Genomic DNA, 18,069 nt, shown 5'->3' with positions numbered 1-18,069 from the left:
AGTGGAGATTTGAGAAAAATCCTACTGCGTAGGTCGTGATTTTTACTCCCTTGAGCAAGGAGGTTTTTCACGCAAAAATCTCTGTATTGATTAATTTTCTGCAATTATTTCTGTTTGTGTCTGTTTGGATAGTTCAAAGAACTAGATTCTTTGAAAACTCAAAAATCGGGTAAGACACAACTCAACCTCTTCTTGTGTCTAGGTGTATCCTAAATTAACAAAGATGAAAAATTTAAAATGTAACTTATTTCTAAATAAGAGAGTATAATTTTTTTTTTGGAACAGATTAAAAAAATATAATACACAAATTGGGACGGAGGGAGTAATATAGTCGGTTCGAGCAGCCACAAGAAAACCCCACATGATCTTCCAAGGAGCCGCAGATCAAATCACTGCCCTTATATATACCCTACGTCTGCCATGTGAATTTCTGTTGTCTGCTTCGAAATTTGGCCCTAATATATGGTCCCATAACGTGACCAGTTAGTTATTTATTCCTTCTTCTTCTTGTTGTTTTTTCCATTTTTGTTGGTGGATGGGGAGGATATATGATGAAATTTTAGATTGAAATATGCATTAAATCAATGGTGCATGTCTTCTGACTTTAAAGATGCACGTGACACGGAAAGCAAGTCGTTTTCTTTTCCTACTTAGCTTCATTTACTTATGACTTTTTGTTGGATTTTGCCAACTTCGGCCAAAAGTATGGCAGGCAATTCATTGTAGTATGTAAATGTGTAGAATGAAAATCGCAGTTTTGAAGAGCTGGATTTCTCTTGTCATTTGTTAACATTTCTTCAATTCCCAGCTATTGTAATTTTGAGAAAGTTGGAAATTTCCCTTTTTCTTCTTTTTTTCCAAAAAATAAAAAAGGAAATTTGATGGGACATGTCGCATCCATTTACACAATAAGAAGAATAAAAAAATAGGAAGATAAAATAGAGATAAGAATTGTGAAAAGATAGGATGAATGGGGATGTCAACGGTGCTAAACGCTTGTTGAATTCCATAACCACATTCTTATTTGAGTTTATGGCTAAATCTCCACTTGGATATTGACAATAATTAGGAACACCTAATCAAAGGAATAATAAAGAGAAGAACGGATGGATACACAAATGTGAAGGCGAGATAAAAGTGATGTTGAAAAATAGGTATTGGTTTGGATCCGCCCTTAAGGGGCGCTAGTTAGTTAGCCTTCTACTTAAACCCTAATCGATAGCTTATAAATACACCATTTATCAAGAAAAAAATATTTTCCTAATATTTCTTGTGGGAAACATCAATAGATTCGCATCTTCGAATGGATATCTAGGCTGTGGAAATCAAAGAATTAATCTGTTTTGTGAAATCTGTATCTCCTGAACTAGTATTTATATGTATATACTACAAGCAGAGACGGATCCAGGATTTGAGGCTTATGGGTTCTTACCGTAATTTCAAATTAATATGCAATAATAACTGGGTTCACAGTTACATATTTATAAATATTTAGTAAATTTCTTAATATAAATACAGGGTCTACGCAAGAGTTACTGGATTCCCAGAAACCCGTATTCAATGCTCTAGGTCTGCCCCTGACTACAAGTAAAGATGAATAATATACTCATCTTTTTTCCCCTTTCTTTTTTGTTTATTTAATTTATTTATTTTTTTGGCTAACTAATTCGAAAGAAGGAAGGGCGAACTTTCTATACGTCAATTAAGAATTTAAAACATAGTACAATGAGTATCAGGTAGTCATTTGGCAGTTTCACTAGGTCAAAGTAGAAGCTTGGCAAAATGATTTTCCTTACAGGATTGTCAACCAAAGATGTTAACAAGAACTTGCCTCTTAAGAGAATTTGTGTCAAAAGCTAAGCATTCAGATACTCCACAAAAGTCTTACTTACCTATGACAGTGGAACGCAGGAACCCTGCATTAGTGCATTATCTATATTAAATCCTCTACACTCAACATAAATGACCTAAAAATTGTTTGGGTTAATTCAGTGGCCATGATAAACTGGAAAGAAAGAAAATCATGAGCTTTCTGCCTATCTTCTTAGTTTGTTTTTCCATGGGAGGGGGGTGGGGGTGCGGACATACCTGCACGGGTTACAGGTCTTAGTTTGTTTTTCCATGGGAGGGGGGGGGGGTGCGGACATACCTGCACGGGTTACAGGTGACAGTTACAAGAATGAGGAAAATTAACCATACCGCATGACATTCAAGGATAGATGTAGACCCATCGGGCAGGTATAATCATTCCGAGGTTGGGTAGGGCGTTTCTACCTAAAAACTATCAGGATAAATTATGGAGGTATTATACAACAGTACCCTGAAAGTTGAGGGGAAGCAAAAGATCGTTACCTTAACAATAACGTGGCGCTTGCAACAAAAATTTCAAAAACAACTTTTTGCAAAGTTGAACAAGAATTTGTTGAAGTTTAAAGACACCATGACACCATAAGAGTACGGCCATTGAGCAGTGGTAACAACCTTCCTTTAAAGTTACATGAATAAATCACAAGAAATGATTCAAACTGCGGAAAGAAAAAAGAGGCAAAATAAAAAATAAAATTAAAAAAACACATCAAGACCCCTGGAAGCTACTGAAACCTAAGACTCAAGTCAAATGGAACAAATAATTAATCAAAAAAATTGAATGATATCATGTTCTGGATGTTAAACACGTCAGTCTATGAACAATTCCATAAATAAGGTTGGGAAGGCGATTGCGCAAGTTGGCAACACAATCACAATGTACTGCTGCTCTCACTGGCAGAAATAGAAGGTGTTTCAGTCTTGACATGATGCATACCCCTGCCACCTATATCAAGACCCTGAAAACGACCAAGGGGATCCTGTTGCATTGTATCTGGGAGAGCCTGCCCATGGCCTGCAAGTAAACGGCGATGAGGAGTCAACAAGCTGTCCTGGAGGGAATGAAACTGCTGCATCTGTATGTTCTGGGATTCGCTTGGCCCTGACTGTGTCTGATGGGAAAAGAATGCTGATTGATTATATGGAATGTGCTGCATCCCCAAATTGTATGCATCTGAAGAGGACATTTCCCCTGTAGCCATTTTAAGTCTTTCCACTTCCTGCTTCAGTGCTTCATTCAGAGCTGTAATATAGGATCAACAAAACAAATACACGCAGCATTAATAAATTTTCTCGCCATAAACGTGAACTGGAATTGTTATTCTCTCAATTAAGCGGGGACAAAACAAACATTATGACTTTCTATTTGTAGATTAGAAAAGTAACAGTAGATTCAGTTTTGCTATGTATCCTGTCCATAAGAGGTGGAAATAAGCAGCTGAGAATTTCAAGATGATGTGAAAATGACTGATAAAAAAAAATTTCTGGAAGCCAATGGAGAAGACAGAGAAAAGATAAACATACCATCACGTAACTGAGCTTGTTGTGCCATAGCTTGCAAACGGATCTTAAGCTCTGTGTTCTCATTAGTAAACTGGGTTGTATCCCGCTGCAGATGGAGAGAACAATCAGATGTGAAGTATCGATTATTGTGAGGGAGATAAATGAAATTCAGTAACCAAAATGTTGAAACATCTCCCGTTAATTTGAGGCATGCACTTTTTTCCCCGGGAATATGCTTCCCTCACTCCCCTACGAAAGAAAGAGTATTTAAGGGCATATTACGTGCAAAATCCACTTCAGAAATTTTGCCATGCATGGAATACTTAGAGGAAAGGACTCGCTTACTTTGTTAGACATCTAGCTGAGAAAAGGTATTATCATTTAAATGCAGGAAGTAATCCCTAGGTTTGTCTAAACACAGTTAATTTTCAGACAAAATGAATGATCACAACGTTTCCATGGTCAAATTCAACCATCAAGTTTCTATTTATTTAAACAGACACAGCCGTAGCTGAAAAAAAATGGCTGTTATAGAATGGTGTGCAGACCAATAATTCTCATAGTTAATGGAATACAATGCAATCTGTGAGCACACCTATGAATTTTAGAACAGATTTCGAAGTTCTCGAAAAGGAAGAATTACCTGGAAAAGGGTTAATTGTGCAGAAAGAGTGGTTGCTTCTGTTTGAAGGGTCTGAACCTTTCTCTCAAGTTCAGTTATGTAACGGGCCTTCCTCTCTTTCGAGCGAGAAGCAGACTGCCGATTAGCCAAAATCCTGTATAACATTCTCAAATCAGAAACATAACGTGGCACTGCATGCGTCAGACATGGTGGTATATTGACTTAAATATTGATACAGGCAGAGCATACTTAGACGCATCAGAGTGCTGGAGATTACAACAGCAACTACTACGCCTCGATCCCAAACAAGTCGAGGTCAGCTATATGAATCCTCACGGACCATGTTCCCCATTTAAATTCATCTCAGGCCAACATTATATGGACAAAATAAAAATGAAAAATACTAGAAGTCCTCTATATTTCCTATTGGCACACGAATCTCTAATTAAGGCTAAAAAACTCCTAGAAGGCATTGGACATAGAGTAAATGCATCAGAGTGTTGGAGAGTCTTGTTGTAAAATAGAAACATATTTTCCATTTGGAGGTGTCTATGTTTCTTAGACAAGAGGCAGATTAGTTGTTTTAAGAAGCTACACAGTTTCCTGACAAAACATGCTCCGAAATACTAGTGCATAAATTGCCTGACAAATTAAAGCTACTTCAATTCTAGTATTTAGCACAAGTTCTTGAACATAAGTATCCAATATAACTTCCATAACTTACTACGATGAAACCAGTCTCACATTATCAGGGCATCATCAATGTGAAACAGAGCGCTTCGCTTTACAATATGTCATTATCCGGTGTGATATGTAAAAAGGCTTCAGTATTAATACCACACAAGCAGCTTCTACACTTGATATTTGTAAGTAAATTTACATATATTTTAGCTCTTGGCAAATCGGAATCAACACAAGCAATTTGTCAACTGCGTTCTTACTTTTCCATTAATGGCATCAAGTTAAATAATCTCCTTCTGAACAGCTATCCTAAAATCACCACAAATCATAAAAGTCAACATTGGAATATACCGAGTTTAGAGCCTTTCAAGAAAGCAGACAAAATGCTACATAGTGTGGTCATTTCTATTGGTTTCCAAAGTCACAAAGTGAGGATTATATCACATGTCCAGGACCATTGTTTAGCCTCAGATGTAAGCTATACAAGCTTTAAGATATGGTACAGAATTATAAGACTCTGAATCATGTGATACTAGATGGACGAGCCAAACTTTTGGAGCACAACAAAATTAAGGTGAATGCAAAACTAGATCAGGCAAGCAAATTTGGTATGGAATAGCACACCCCCTGCTGATAAAGGCCCATGAGTTAAGCCAAAGGAATCTTCCGTTTGGACTTTCTTGGTCCTAATAGATGGACATCTTAGAAGCCAAAATTTATAGGGAGCAAATCAAATGAATTTGGACCTGGCATTATTTCAATTAAACTTGGACATGGCATTACTTCACAAAAGAATGTCCCCCCAAGTGTAAACGTCAAAATGGACCTTGCTAAAACTATGTTGATTTTACGGGAACAGAGACCTTTTTGATGGACCAAACAACAATGATAATTAGCTCGTGCGATACTTCAGTAGTGCTAAGAAACTCACCTATCGGGATTAGTGGAAGCTACTCTAGTTCAGAAATTTTCCTAAGCAGGTTATGTTAAAAGAGACATGATCCAGTTATAGACTTAACCAATCGTTTTCCCGGTCCAGGGGAACAAGCTGATTGACTTAACTTGGATGTACTGCCATCTTCTTAAAGATAGTAAATGACTACAGTTAGTCTTAGACTGTACTTTGCACTAAACTTCACTTAGTAAAGCTTAAGCTTCATTTCAGCTTTAGCCAAATACACTATAAAGTAAGAACTAAGAACTACCTTAAAACAAGGCAGAAGCATCTCTTAATAATGAGATGGATCAAACCAAACCCAATCTAACTGTTAAAGTTGCTAAACAAAAACTTGATAAGAACAAGATATCTGGGGTGCAGACTGGCTCTAGGAAAGAAATGACCAGTTCTCAGTTTCTGATATAAAAAACTGTTTTGATCTCTGTTCTGGAAAGTTTTCATGTCAACACGCATTTGCAAGTCTCATGGAGTTGGTCCATGCAAAAAGGGTCACAGTTCAACATTCTGGTTGGGGAACTTCTAGTAACTTTAGAATAAAAATGCCACAGTTAATCTGTACTAACAAGGCATTTTGCTGCTTCAAGTTTCAACACACCATTTCTTGACATGAGAACTTGCATGTGTACGTCTTTGCCTTCCTACTGTTAGTCTAGTTTAGCGGTTTTCTTGTTCCTGCTTTTCTACAGAAATGCAGTTTTAATTTTAGATCACTATAACTCCATCTCAATTTCACATCTGTATCTTATGTCGTGCACCATGGAGAGTTCTCATACATACATATATATATATATATATATATATATATATATATATATAAAGAGATATAAGTGTTCAATGACATCACATCAATCCATCCTAATCACTACTTAAGAGAATCTTTAGCAAAACCATTAACAGCTTATTAACTGCCTAATTAGCTCAGCCCCTCGATCTCAACCACAAGCCCCTTGTCTGAGAAGGGCCTTAATTCACATGAGTATACAGTATACACCTAGTACATTAACACTAAGGAAATCCAGATCAACTTAAAAGGTAAAGAATGTTCGGGATCTCCAAAAAAGAAATAAAATGTGTTTAGTTAAGGTGATTTTGAAAGTAGTAAATCAAATTTTAAAAGGAAAACAATAAATGGAGGACTAAATCATGATATATATTCAAACAGATCTACATCGAGAGTTTCCTAAAATAGCACCAAATGACCGTTCAAATTAAACTTGTGCAGGAAATGTATACCTTTTGGCGCGTTTAGGATCAATGGTCCAAAGTTCAGCAAGTTTATCTGGAGCCATAGCTTTCTTAGCTTCAATACTCTCACTTAGCAACAAACTCGAACTATCCACAGAATTACTATGCCTATGACGTGGCCTACTGAAACTCTTCTCTCCGTCAGCTACCAGTAGTCCACTACTACTTCCGGCAGCATTGTTGAATCCATCGGTAGGGTTGGATCCGGTGCCGAGTTTCTCAATGTCCATGTAAGTGGAGAAGAAATCGTCCTCGGATCCGATCTCCTCGAAACTCCCGGCCGACGCATCGAATGGGTCGGATACTAGATCTAGATCCTCCGGCAGCCGGAAGTTCACTTCAGAATGAGCTCGCCGGTGGTGAGATGGCCTGAATGTAGCTGAAAATGACGGCGTTTGATTCTTGGAGTTTGGATTTGACGGATCTTGCATTTTGACCCGAATGCGATATCCGATATCCTTGGGAGATTCAGACAGTGTAGGAAGAGGAGGAGCTTTTTGCGGTGGATTTAACTAGTACTACTACTACTAGTATACTATTATACTCCCTCCAATCCATGTTACCTCCTTTTCATGCTCAAAAAATATTTACTACTTTAATGATATGTCTAAATTGTCGTTTATCTTTCATTTAATCGTCTTATTTGATTGACACTTCACCAATTAAACATTTAAGAGTAAATTTCATTAAAAAAAAAGTAGGTATTAGATAACTTCTTATTTTTCTAAAACGTCAAACAGCAACAAATGCATAATTTGAGCTATGATTTCAACTGAACCTAATATATGTATTTATGTGTGAAAATTTATTAAAATTTATAATAATTAAGTAACAAATTTAACATATTATTTGAAAAATATAATGAGTTGGTAAAAATCTTGAACTTGGAACCATAAAATTTAAATATTGAATTCACCTCTTGTATGAGGTAAAATTGATAAATGTCAGGTGGATGCTCGTCGAGTTGACGCGTGGCAGTGAAGACAAATAATATATGAGTCAACAAATAGTTGGCATCGATTACCAATATGTGACCGGTGCTGAGTGAGTTGTGAAGATGCTCGCGAAAGTTTGAAAGAATCTTTGTATTTATAATCAACGGTTATGCAGCCATCAAGAGTGACTTTATTCATGTTAAAGAAGAGTTTGATTTGGGATCTTGTCTACCTAAATAGAAAAATTTATACTCATTGTACACACAAAAATATATGTACATAAAAAGACTAAATTTGCTCTTATTCTATTAACAAAATTTTTTTTTTCTATACTATATATTATTCTTATTCTTGCTTCCGGAGAAGCTCATCTGACAGTCAGACTTGTATTTTATTCAAGTTTCTTTACTCAATTTATTTCTATTTTAATTATTTTATATTTTTGGATTAAATTAATTCGCGTGTCTATAAATCACGTTACAAATTCAATTGTACCATTTTACGGATAAACATATCTGGTGTCAAATATTTAACAAATTTAGGTTGTTAAACAACTACTAATATTTGAACATGATGAAGTAACTTGAGAAAAAGTATCAGTATAATTTAGTAAGTTCAATAGATTATTAGTATTTTTGCTTTTTAGAATTAACTCATACTTTAAAGGTGAACAAAGTTGTATTGTAATGTGAAATGATTAATTATAATATAGCATTATTTATTTTATTTTTCAGACTCTATATTAAATTTGAACAATATTTGTTGTTATAATTGTCAATTTCCTTAATGGAATAAAATCTTGACATTGTTATGTAGAGAATACAAATTATTTTCTGCACATCACCAATCAATACTAACTTACAAAAAATGACCTATATTTATTTCTAAACTAGTCTGATTATGCACTTAAACTCGTTAGTTGTAGTCGTTTAGATGGGAGGTGGCGGTTTATTATTACTCCTGGGAGGTGGTGTTAATGTTTGGAGACTTTGGTTTTGACTTTTTGACTGGAAAGATTGAGTTTTACTTTCGGTGAGACGCGGGAGTCTTGTGGACAGATGGGGTCCACTGATAGTCTAATCATTTCGCCGGGATGGGGATCCGTGTGCTTGTCTATGAAAAGGTTACAACAAAGATAATTTTGTTGAGCTCATAAAGTCTGGTGGAATACGGATAAGGAATTGGATCCACTAAAGAGTTACGTAGATCTAGTGCTTACCGTAAAATTGGTGGAGGCCGGTCAGTTTTGGGACCGCTAATTTAGCTGTCGTTTGAATAAATATTTTTTTGTTAGAAACTTGAAAATAGAATTTGAAGTTGTGTTGAAAAATAATTTTAAAAGTTGAAGTTGTATTGGATATATATTTTACTTAAAAAAATATTAAAATTTTGCGTCCCAGACCAATTTTTGGAACTTAAAAATATTTCTTTAATTTTTATTTTATTTTTTTAAAAACTGATCAAATTCTATGAACAAAGAATATTTAAATTTTTTCGAAAAAAAGTAAAAAAAATCTATGTCCACAAGGGAGCTAAGTATTTAGTTACCATTTGAAGTTTAATGAAAAAAATAGTCTATTTTCAGTTACAAAAAACTTTCTGGCCTTCTCTTTCATTTAAATGTAAATCTTAATCATCTCTTCAGACCTTGCGCAAAGATAATTCTAATTTTTGGGTGTATCAAAAGTTCAAGAAGTAATGATTCCATTAAATATTTAACTTCCACTAGTCAGAAAAAACAATGCCATCATATTCTAATTCATTGAAAGTTTAATGTGCACAATCAAATAATATAACTAAAATTGTAATAACACAATAGTACAGGGACCTTATGTAGGTTTACCTTACAATGTAATTAAAATTTAGTTACATCTCATAAAGAAAAATATATATAAAGTTATGAATTGCTTAATAACTAATTATTATTGTTACAAATTTATTGACTATTAATTAATTTTGAGATGAGCTTAATTTATTTTAATAATTATCAAATATTTGATAAAGAACCAGGTTACCTAAAGTGTGTTGATTAAAAGTTGAAGATTGTTTCTAATGCAAGTTGGTTTAAACATTCTTGTTGATAATTGAAAAGATATTGTTCGTGGGCTACAAGGAAATACTAGCTAAAGGAACTTGTGTTCAACAAGGAGTTATCAATTATGAAAATACTTGCATGGAAAGGAAAACGCGTGAAGGAGATTTTAAGGAAACAAAATAGAATCCTTTTAGGATTTATTTTTCTTAAGAGGTGACCGAATTATTTGAGGTCTTGGAGCTAAAATTGAAAAAGAATTTGGCCTACCTCACTCTTATATAAAGCATCATATTACTGCTATTGAAGGCTATTGCTAATTCTCACAATCACAGAATTTGTTTAAGGCTAATAGCAATCATACCAAGAAGATGCTTTTAGAGATTCAAGTTGCTCTACTGAAGAACCAGGTCCAAAATAAAGTTACTCAAGTTCTTTAATTATTTTAGGTTTGAGTAAGTTGTTCTTTAATTTAAACCTATATTGATTATTGAGAAATGTAATCATGGGTAAATAAATTTGAAGAGTTTGTTTTGCTAGATATAGTCTCGAAAGGGGTAGCTGCCATTGAGTTAATTGTAGGGTTAAGCTACTAGAGTTAGCCCATTTGATTATAACAACAACAAACTTAGTATAATCCTATACGTAGGATCTGGGGAGGGTAATGTGTACGCAAACCTTACCCTTACCTTATGAGATAGAAAATAGTCGTTTGGATTCGCTGATTTCAGAAGGTAAAAGGATGGTTTCAAGCTCGATTTGTGACCTTGCACAAATTTGTGCAAGGTCTGTGACTAGTTTTGATCTGGTGAGTTGAGAGAATAGAGAGAGGAAAGGGAAATGAGGGCGGTGGTCAAAGGGGGATATGATTTAGGGTTGAGGGTAATTGGGGTCGGTCTATGGGATTAAGAACGAGGGAAGGGATCTGGGCCATTGGATCATTAGATCAACGGTCCTGATAAATCAGGAATTAAAAGGTTAAATAATATTTTTATGATAAAATACAGGAACTGTTGGGATCCAACGATGGTGGTAATATCCAGTGGGAGATTAAAATTAAAAGAGAAAATAGGGATAAACGTGGATCGTTGATGGCTTGGATCGACGACTCAGATTGCTTGTGTTTGTTGTGTGAGTGATCGACGACTCAGATTGCTTATGTAATGTATATAAAGGTTATTTTAATAATCTTAAAATTGTAAGTATGATATATTTTTTAATTATATAATACTAAATTATTAATTTCAACACTATTAATTACTCATTTTATGAAAAATAGGCATTATTGACTAGAAAATATTTTCAACACATTTATTGCAAATCATTAAGTATAAATAAATTATTTTTAAAAGAGAGGGTCAAAATTGGTCGTCAACAGCATATAATAGCAAAGAAACTAGGAATACGAAGCTATAAGAGAAGTGCGAAAACTACCGGCAATAATGCCACATCGTCTAACAACAAGGAACTCGGAATAGGAGAATAAAAGACTAGTACTACTACTACTAGTACGACTAGAAGAGACTCCCGACTACCTGTCAACCTACAACCCTAATCCTCGACCTCCACACCTCCCTAGCAAAGGTCATGTCCTCGGTAAGCTGAATTAGTGCCATGTCCTGCCTAATCACCTCTCCCCAGTACTTCTTAGGCCTCCCTTTACCTCTCATCTGACCCACTATGGTCAACCTCTCGCATCTCCTCATCGGGACATCAGTGTCTCTCCTCTTCACATGCCCGAACCATCTCAGCCTCGATTCCCGCAACTTGTCTTTCACAGGGGCCACACCCACCTTGTCCCTAATAACTTCATTCCGAATTCGGTCCTTCCTGGTATGCCCACACATCTATCTTAACATCTTCATCTCCGCTACTTTCATCTTCTGGACATGAGATTTCTTGACTGGCCAACACTCGGCTCCATACAATATAGTCGGCCTAACTACCACATTGTAAAACTTACCCTTAATTCTTGGTGGCACATTCCTATCACACAAAATACCATTTCATCCACCTCGCTCCAACACGATGCGTAACATACTCATCAATCTCCTCGTTCCCCTGAATAACATACCCGAGATATTTGAAACTATCTCTCTTGGGGATTACTTGTGTTTCAAGCTTCACCTACACTTCTGTTTTTTGCATCCCCATACTGAACTTGCACTCCTAGTATTCAGTTTTTGTTCTACTAAATTTGAAACCTTTAGACTCCAGGGTTTGCCTCCATAGCTACAGTCGATTGTTAACCCTGCAGCGCATCTCATCGATTACCACTATGTCATCTGTTAATAACATACACCATGGAACCTCCCCCTGAATATGGAGCGTCAGCATGTCCATCGCCAGGGGAAAATAAAAATGGGTAAGAGAAGAACCCTGATGTAATCCCATCATCACAGGAAAGTAGTCTGAGTCTCCTCCCACAGTCCTCACCCGAGTCTTCACTCCATCGTACATATCCTTAATCACCCTAATGTATGCTACCGGAACATCACTAACCTCCAGGCATCTCCATAGAACCTCCCTTGGGACTTTATCGTAAGCTTTTTCTAAATTGATGAACACCATATGCAGGTCCCTCTTCCTCTCTCGATACTGCTCCATCAACCTCCTAACAAGATGAATAGCTTCTGTGGTCGAACGCCCCAACATCCGAACCGATTCTCTAAAATAGACACACTCCTCCCCACCCTCCTCTCAACCACCCTCTCCCACACTTTCATAGTGTGATTCAGTAACTTAATACCCCTATAGTTACAAATTTGGATATTACCCTTGTTCTTGTATAACGGGACCATCAAAGTCCATCTCCATTCTTCGGGCATCTTCTTAGTCATAAAAATGACGTTAAACTGTCCAGTAAGCCACTCCAAGCCTACCCGGCCCACAACCTTCCATAATTCTACCAGGATCTCGTTTGGTCTAGTCGCCCTACCTCTACTTATCTTCCGTATTACCTCCTCAACCTGCTCAATCTTAATATGCCTACGAAACCTAAAATAACGTTGGTTCTTTGATATCTCCAACTCGCCAAGCACAATGTTCCTGTCCCCATCCTCGTTCAAGATTTTGTGGAAGTATGACTGCCACCTGCGCCTAATGCACGCCTCTTCCACCAATACCTTGCCATCCTCGTCGTTGATGCACCTCACTTGGTCCAGGTCCCGAGCCTTCCTCTCTCGAACCTTGGCTAAACTGAACAGTCTCTTATCATCGCCTCTACCCCCAAGTTCCGCATACATGCGTTCAAATGTTGCGGTCTTAGACGCCGTGACCGCTAACTTTGCCTCTTTCTTAGCCTTCTTATAACACTCCCTAAGCGTCCTCTTTTCCTCTTCGTCGGCATTCTCCACTAGCTTCATATATGCCACTTTATTGGCTTCTACTTTACCTTGTACCTCTCCAATCCACCACCATTCACCTTTGTGGCCCCTGGAAAAACCCTTCGTGACCCTTAACACCGCTCTAGAAGCTTCCCTAATGCAATTCGTTGTCGAGGTCCACATACTACTCGCGTCCCCGCAACTCCTCCAAACCCCCATATCTAACAACTTCTCCCCCAATGCCTGAGCTTTGTCCTCAATCAAGGCACCCCACTTGATCTTAGGTTGACCAAATACTGCTCTCTTCTTCTTCTTCTTTTCCCTCTTAATCTCCAAGTCCATAACCAAGATCTTATGTTGTGTTGAAAGACACTCACTCGGAATAACCTTGCAATTAGTGCATAGGCCTCTATCCCTCTTCCTGCAGAGTAGTAATCAATCTAAATCCTGGCCACCACGCTCCGGAATGTGACCAAGTGGTCCTCCCTCTTCTGAAAACACGAGTTAGCTAGCACCAAATCAAAGGCTCTAGCAAAATCTAGCACCGAAGAGCCACCTTCATTCCTAACCCCAAAAATTGAACCCGCCATGCACATCATCATAGCCCCTAGACGTCTCCCCAATATGGACATTAAAATCACCTCCTATGAAAATCTTGTCGGTGTGCAGAATACCACTCACCACCTCATCTAAATCCTCCCAGTGTTGCCTCTTGACCTCCTCTCCCAAGCCCACTTGCGGTGCGTATGCACTAACTATGCTTAAAGTGAGACCACCTACCACTAGCTTAATATCCATCAATTTATCATTCACCCTCTTAACATCAACCACCAGCTCCCTAAGATCCCTGTCTACTATGATACCTACCTCGTTCTTACCCCTAGTACCCCCAGCACCCCTTGAGTACCACAGTTTATACCCATCAACCTCATGTGTCCTAGTACCTACCTATCTAGTCTCCTGGACACATGCTATATTGATCCTCCTCTTTTGGAGAATCTTCCCTAGTTCTATAGACTTCCCTGTCAATGTCCCTATATTCCAGGACCCAACACGCAGTCTAGCGGAGCCCTTACCCCTCTTACAACCTTTGCCCCCGGCCCCTACCCCACTCGAGGACATGACCTCACTCTGCCATCACTCACACCAGTCACTCTTATCTAACGGATACTATGCTAGCACCACTACAACCCGCGGCAAGATAAACTACGTAAGAGATAAAGTCTACTATACAAGACCCTAGTTACAGAAAAGGAAATCAAAGAAAGTCTAAATGTAAACAAACACAACTAAAGAATGGCAAGTTAAATTAGAAGCAAAAGTCTAAGGAAAAATAATGGAGTGGTAGGAAAAAACTAGCAAGAACAAATATGAATTACCAAAGGCAAGAACGACAGAACCTGGATTAGTGCCGAGGATGCCAAGAAGCTGCCGAATAGAGGTGAAGACCTATGCTGCCAAAGCTAATAAAACCACCAGTAGTACACACCAGAGAGACTGTCGGGCTACTGCTTAACCCACGCCCGCATGAAGAGGTAAAAGAGAAAGAAAAGAAGAAAAAAAAAGAGAGAGAAAGAAGCGGAGAATGAAAGAGAAACTAAAAGAAAGAAAAAAGTAAAGAATGGGGGCACTGGATGGTAGCGGCAAGCAAACTTGCCGGAATCCAGCCAGAGAGGCGTGAGAGAAGGAAGAGCATAAGAAAGGGATCGAGAAGGGTAGATGCCGCCTGGTCGGAGGCCCACCGACATCAATTGCTACCAGAAAAATGGGGGGAGGGAAGATAGAGGAGACGGGTAGAGAGATAAAGAAAAGGGAAGAAGAAGGAAAGAAAGAGAAGGAGCAAGAGGACTTACCTGTGTACGCCGGCGACTCGAAGGCGACGGCGAATGCGACGACGATGGAGGTAAGGCACTGGTGGAGTTAAATTAGGGCTTTAACTGTTAGAGAGATAGAGAGAGAGAGAGAGAGAACCGTTCAATTAGTCCATTTGATTATTGAGTTATAACCTTAAACCGCTCTTTGAAATTAGCAAAGTATTAAGACAAATCCTACGAGGGTAGGTCGTGGTTTTTACTCCCTAGAGTAAGGAGGTTTTCCACGTAAAATTACTTGTTTACTTTTTTTTTTGCACTTCAATTTTAGTTTTTTGTCAGAATAGTCAAGTCAAAGAACCAAGTAAAAATCGGGCAAGACATAATTCACCCCATCCCTCTTATGTCTAGGTGCGTCTTAAAATAACAATTAGTATCAGAGCAAGTTTTTTTAAGAAAGATTAATACCTAAAAGGATCCAAGATGGTTGCACCTCCTGGCGCTCAAAAAGATCAATCACAACAGGTCTACATTGTTCAACGAAAAATACTATGGATGGTGAAAAGAAAGAATGCATAATTTTCTGAAAAGAGAAGATTTAGAACTCTATGACATAGTTCAGAGAGGTCCAAAATTTCCCATGGCAAAAGATGATAATGGAATAGGTACTGGCCCTAAAATCAGAGAGCATTATAATGAGAAGATATCAAGGCTATTCAGAAGAATTCCAAAGCTAAGAACATTTTAATTTGTGGCATCAGACCTGAGAGTATGAGCGAATTTCTACATGCACTAATACTAAGTAGATTTGGGATACATTATAGACTGCACATGATGGTAAGAACTAGGTCAAACACTCAAAGATTGATATTCTCACAAGGCAGTATGAACTATTTAAGATGAAGGGAAACTATCAAAGATATGCATACCAGGTTCATACATATTACTAATAAGTTAATCTCTCTTGGAGAAATTATCCTTATAAATAAAATCATAAGAAAGATTCTAAGTAGATTGACCGCCTCTTAGGAAAACAAGGTTAATGCTATATCAGAAGTTAGGCATCTTGGCACAATGACCATTGATGATCTTATTGGAAATTAAAAATTTATGAATTGACTAAGTTTCAAGATAGCCAGATAGCAGAGCCCACTTGGAAAGAACCTAATTTTCAAGGCTACTGAAAAACCAAAAACCGATGATGATGAGATGACACTGCTGATATGTAAGTTCCAAAAGATGATCAGAAAAGATGGATTCAATAGGAAGGGTAGCAAATCAAAAACTAAGGCTCCGGAAAAGAGCAATATTAATGAGTGCTACAAGTGTGGAAGTGACGATAACATTAGTAGGAGTTATCCAATGTGGGTAATTGAGTAAAAGAAAAATAATTCTAATAAAGTAAAAGAGTAGAAAAAAGGACCGGGTTCCTGAAAAATGATAACAAAGAAGAGAGCAGATAAGATTGTTAAAAGGACTATGGCTGTTACGAGAAACATCACCAGTGATGACTCTGATGATAGTAATGATGAAGATCAGTCCTTGATGGCGAAGAATGAATCTGACTCAATGAAAACATTCTTTCTTTGATAGCCAATGATGAATATGACTCAGACAACAAATACACTCTTGGCTCAATGGCCAACTCGGATTCAGATGCGAAAAATACACAAACTGAGATAAATTTTCATGATATTAAAGTAAATATTCATACTTATTCTAAAAGAAACTATTTTCGTTGTCTAAGGTCTTGATTGATGCATATCATAGTCTCTGTGCTGAAAAGGAACAATTTATAAAAATAATATGCCTCTCTTAAGTTTGACAACAAGGACCTAAAAATAAGTAAGAAAAACCTGAAAAGCACTGTTGAATAAATAAAGGACCGGGTTCTCACTCTAGGTAATTAAAAATCAATTTTGATGATTGAAAATAAATTGCTTCTTGATGCACATGCTAAGAAATAGAGTCATGCTAGTGAAATTCAGGAAAACCTAAAGAACAAATTGAAAAGAGTTAAATGTAATCTCTCAGTTGAATGTGAAAAAATGGGATAATTTAAGAAAATTCAAATATGACTAAGTATGAACTAAAAAGAACTTTGTAGTGGAATAGGTCCTCAGAAATGTTAACCACTTTATATGAAAATCACAGTAGCAATAGAAAAGGACCAGGACATAAAAAGTCAAGACCCCGTATAATCCCAAAAGCAATTATATTTTTATTATTGAAAATCATTTGGTGCACATATTGTGATAACAATGGGCACTTCAAAGACTCATGCACTACTAAATTTAAAGCAATTTAAAAGAATTATGAACATGTTGAGAAAAGGAAAGTTGAAAAATCTAGTTCTTCTTTGAAAAATTAAAAAATATCAGGATGGGCTAAAAAATTGATTTATCCTTTTACCTAAAGAAAGAGACCCAAGCTAGTCTGGGTTCCTAAAACTAACTCCTGAATTATTTTGCAAGCTAAGGTAAGAAAGCAAGAACATGTGATACATGGATAATGCTTGCTCTAGCCACAACAACAAAAATAATGTCACGATCCGAAATCTCAACCACGGGACTGTAATGGCGCCTAACATCCACTTGTTAGGCAAGCCAACATTAGCCAAAGAATTAACCAGTTTGACAATTTAAAATCAAGGTATTAAGAGTTAAAGACTCAAATACTCTGAATACATATAACAAATCCATAAGTAACACTGTCTATGCTAATCCCAAATATCCAGAGTCACAAGTACATGAGCGACTAGAATACTACAGAAATAGTCTGAAATAAAATACATATGTTTGAAACAAGATAAACAGTAAAACAAGATAAGAAGGGGACTTTAGGGATTGCAAACGTCGTGCATCTGTACCTCATATTTCCTGGATAGATCTGATCTGAGCAATCTCCTCTATGCGCCGCTAGGACTGTCATGACCCAAAATTTCACCACAGGCGTCGTGATGGCACTTAGTCTCTAAGACTAGGTAAGCCGATTACAATAACAACTTAAGCCTTTTTTATACAAAGATAATTTGCAATGGTGTTTAATACAAGTATCGACAAAAGCGAAAATAAGCCTACGCGGTAATAA

General features: G+C 37.1%; 2 protein-coding genes across 2 annotated transcripts; both read right to left on the bottom strand.

Annotated features, from left to right (window-relative positions):
- Window positions 1-2,386: 2,386 nt before the first annotated feature.
- LOC107804649 (transcription factor RF2b-like) lies at window positions 2,387-7,450 on the bottom strand. The gene is made up of 4 exons (XM_016628569.2): window positions 6,864-7,450; window positions 4,013-4,145; window positions 3,391-3,475; window positions 2,387-3,109 (listed from the first exon to the last, which is right to left on the bottom strand). Exons 1-4 carry the CDS (start codon window positions 7,304-7,306, stop codon window positions 2,739-2,741), a joined length of 1,032 nt encoding a protein of 343 aa, XP_016484055.1. The 5' UTR covers window positions 7,307-7,450; the 3' UTR covers window positions 2,387-2,738.
- A 4,624-nt stretch (window positions 7,451-12,074) lies between these two features.
- LOC107804647 (uncharacterized) lies at window positions 12,075-13,510 on the bottom strand. Its single transcript, XM_016628567.2, has 2 exons — window positions 12,803-13,510; window positions 12,075-12,440 (listed from the first exon to the last, which is right to left on the bottom strand). The coding sequence occupies exons 1-2, from the start codon at window positions 13,508-13,510 to the stop codon at window positions 12,075-12,077; spliced, it is 1,074 nt and encodes a 357-aa protein (XP_016484053.2).
- Between the last annotated feature and the right edge of the window lie 4,559 nt (window positions 13,511-18,069).

Source organism: Nicotiana tabacum, chromosome 13, assembly GCF_000715075.1.
Source record: "Nicotiana tabacum cultivar K326 chromosome 13, ASM71507v2, whole genome shotgun sequence".
Classification (NCBI taxonomy): Eukaryota; Viridiplantae; Streptophyta; class Magnoliopsida; order Solanales; family Solanaceae; genus Nicotiana; species Nicotiana tabacum.
The sequence above is the reverse complement of the archived record's forward strand: the minus strand, read 5'-3'. Positions and strand labels throughout refer to the sequence as shown.

Excerpts from the sequence above, each read along its gene's own strand:
- LOC107804649 (XM_016628569.2), bottom strand. The coding sequence starts at position 7,306 with ATGCAAGATCCGTCAAATCCAAACTCCAAGAATCAAACGCCGTCATTT. Across the intron at positions 4,146-6,863 it reads GATCCTAAACGCGCCAAAAG|GATTTTGGCTAATCGGCAGT; the intron begins GTATACATTTCC and ends AATGTTATACAG. Across the intron at positions 3,476-4,012 it reads CACAATTAACCCTTTTCCAG|CGGGATACAACCCAGTTTAC; the intron begins GTAATTCTTCCT and ends CTCCATCTGCAG.
- LOC107804647 (XM_016628567.2), bottom strand. The coding sequence starts at position 13,510 with ATGGACTTGGAGATTAAGAGGGAAAAGAAGAAGAAGAAGAGAGCAGTA. Across the intron at positions 12,441-12,802 it reads AGATTGAGCAGGTTGAGGAG|TATCGAGAGAGGAAGAGGGA; the intron begins GTAATACGGAAG and ends TTGATGGAGCAG.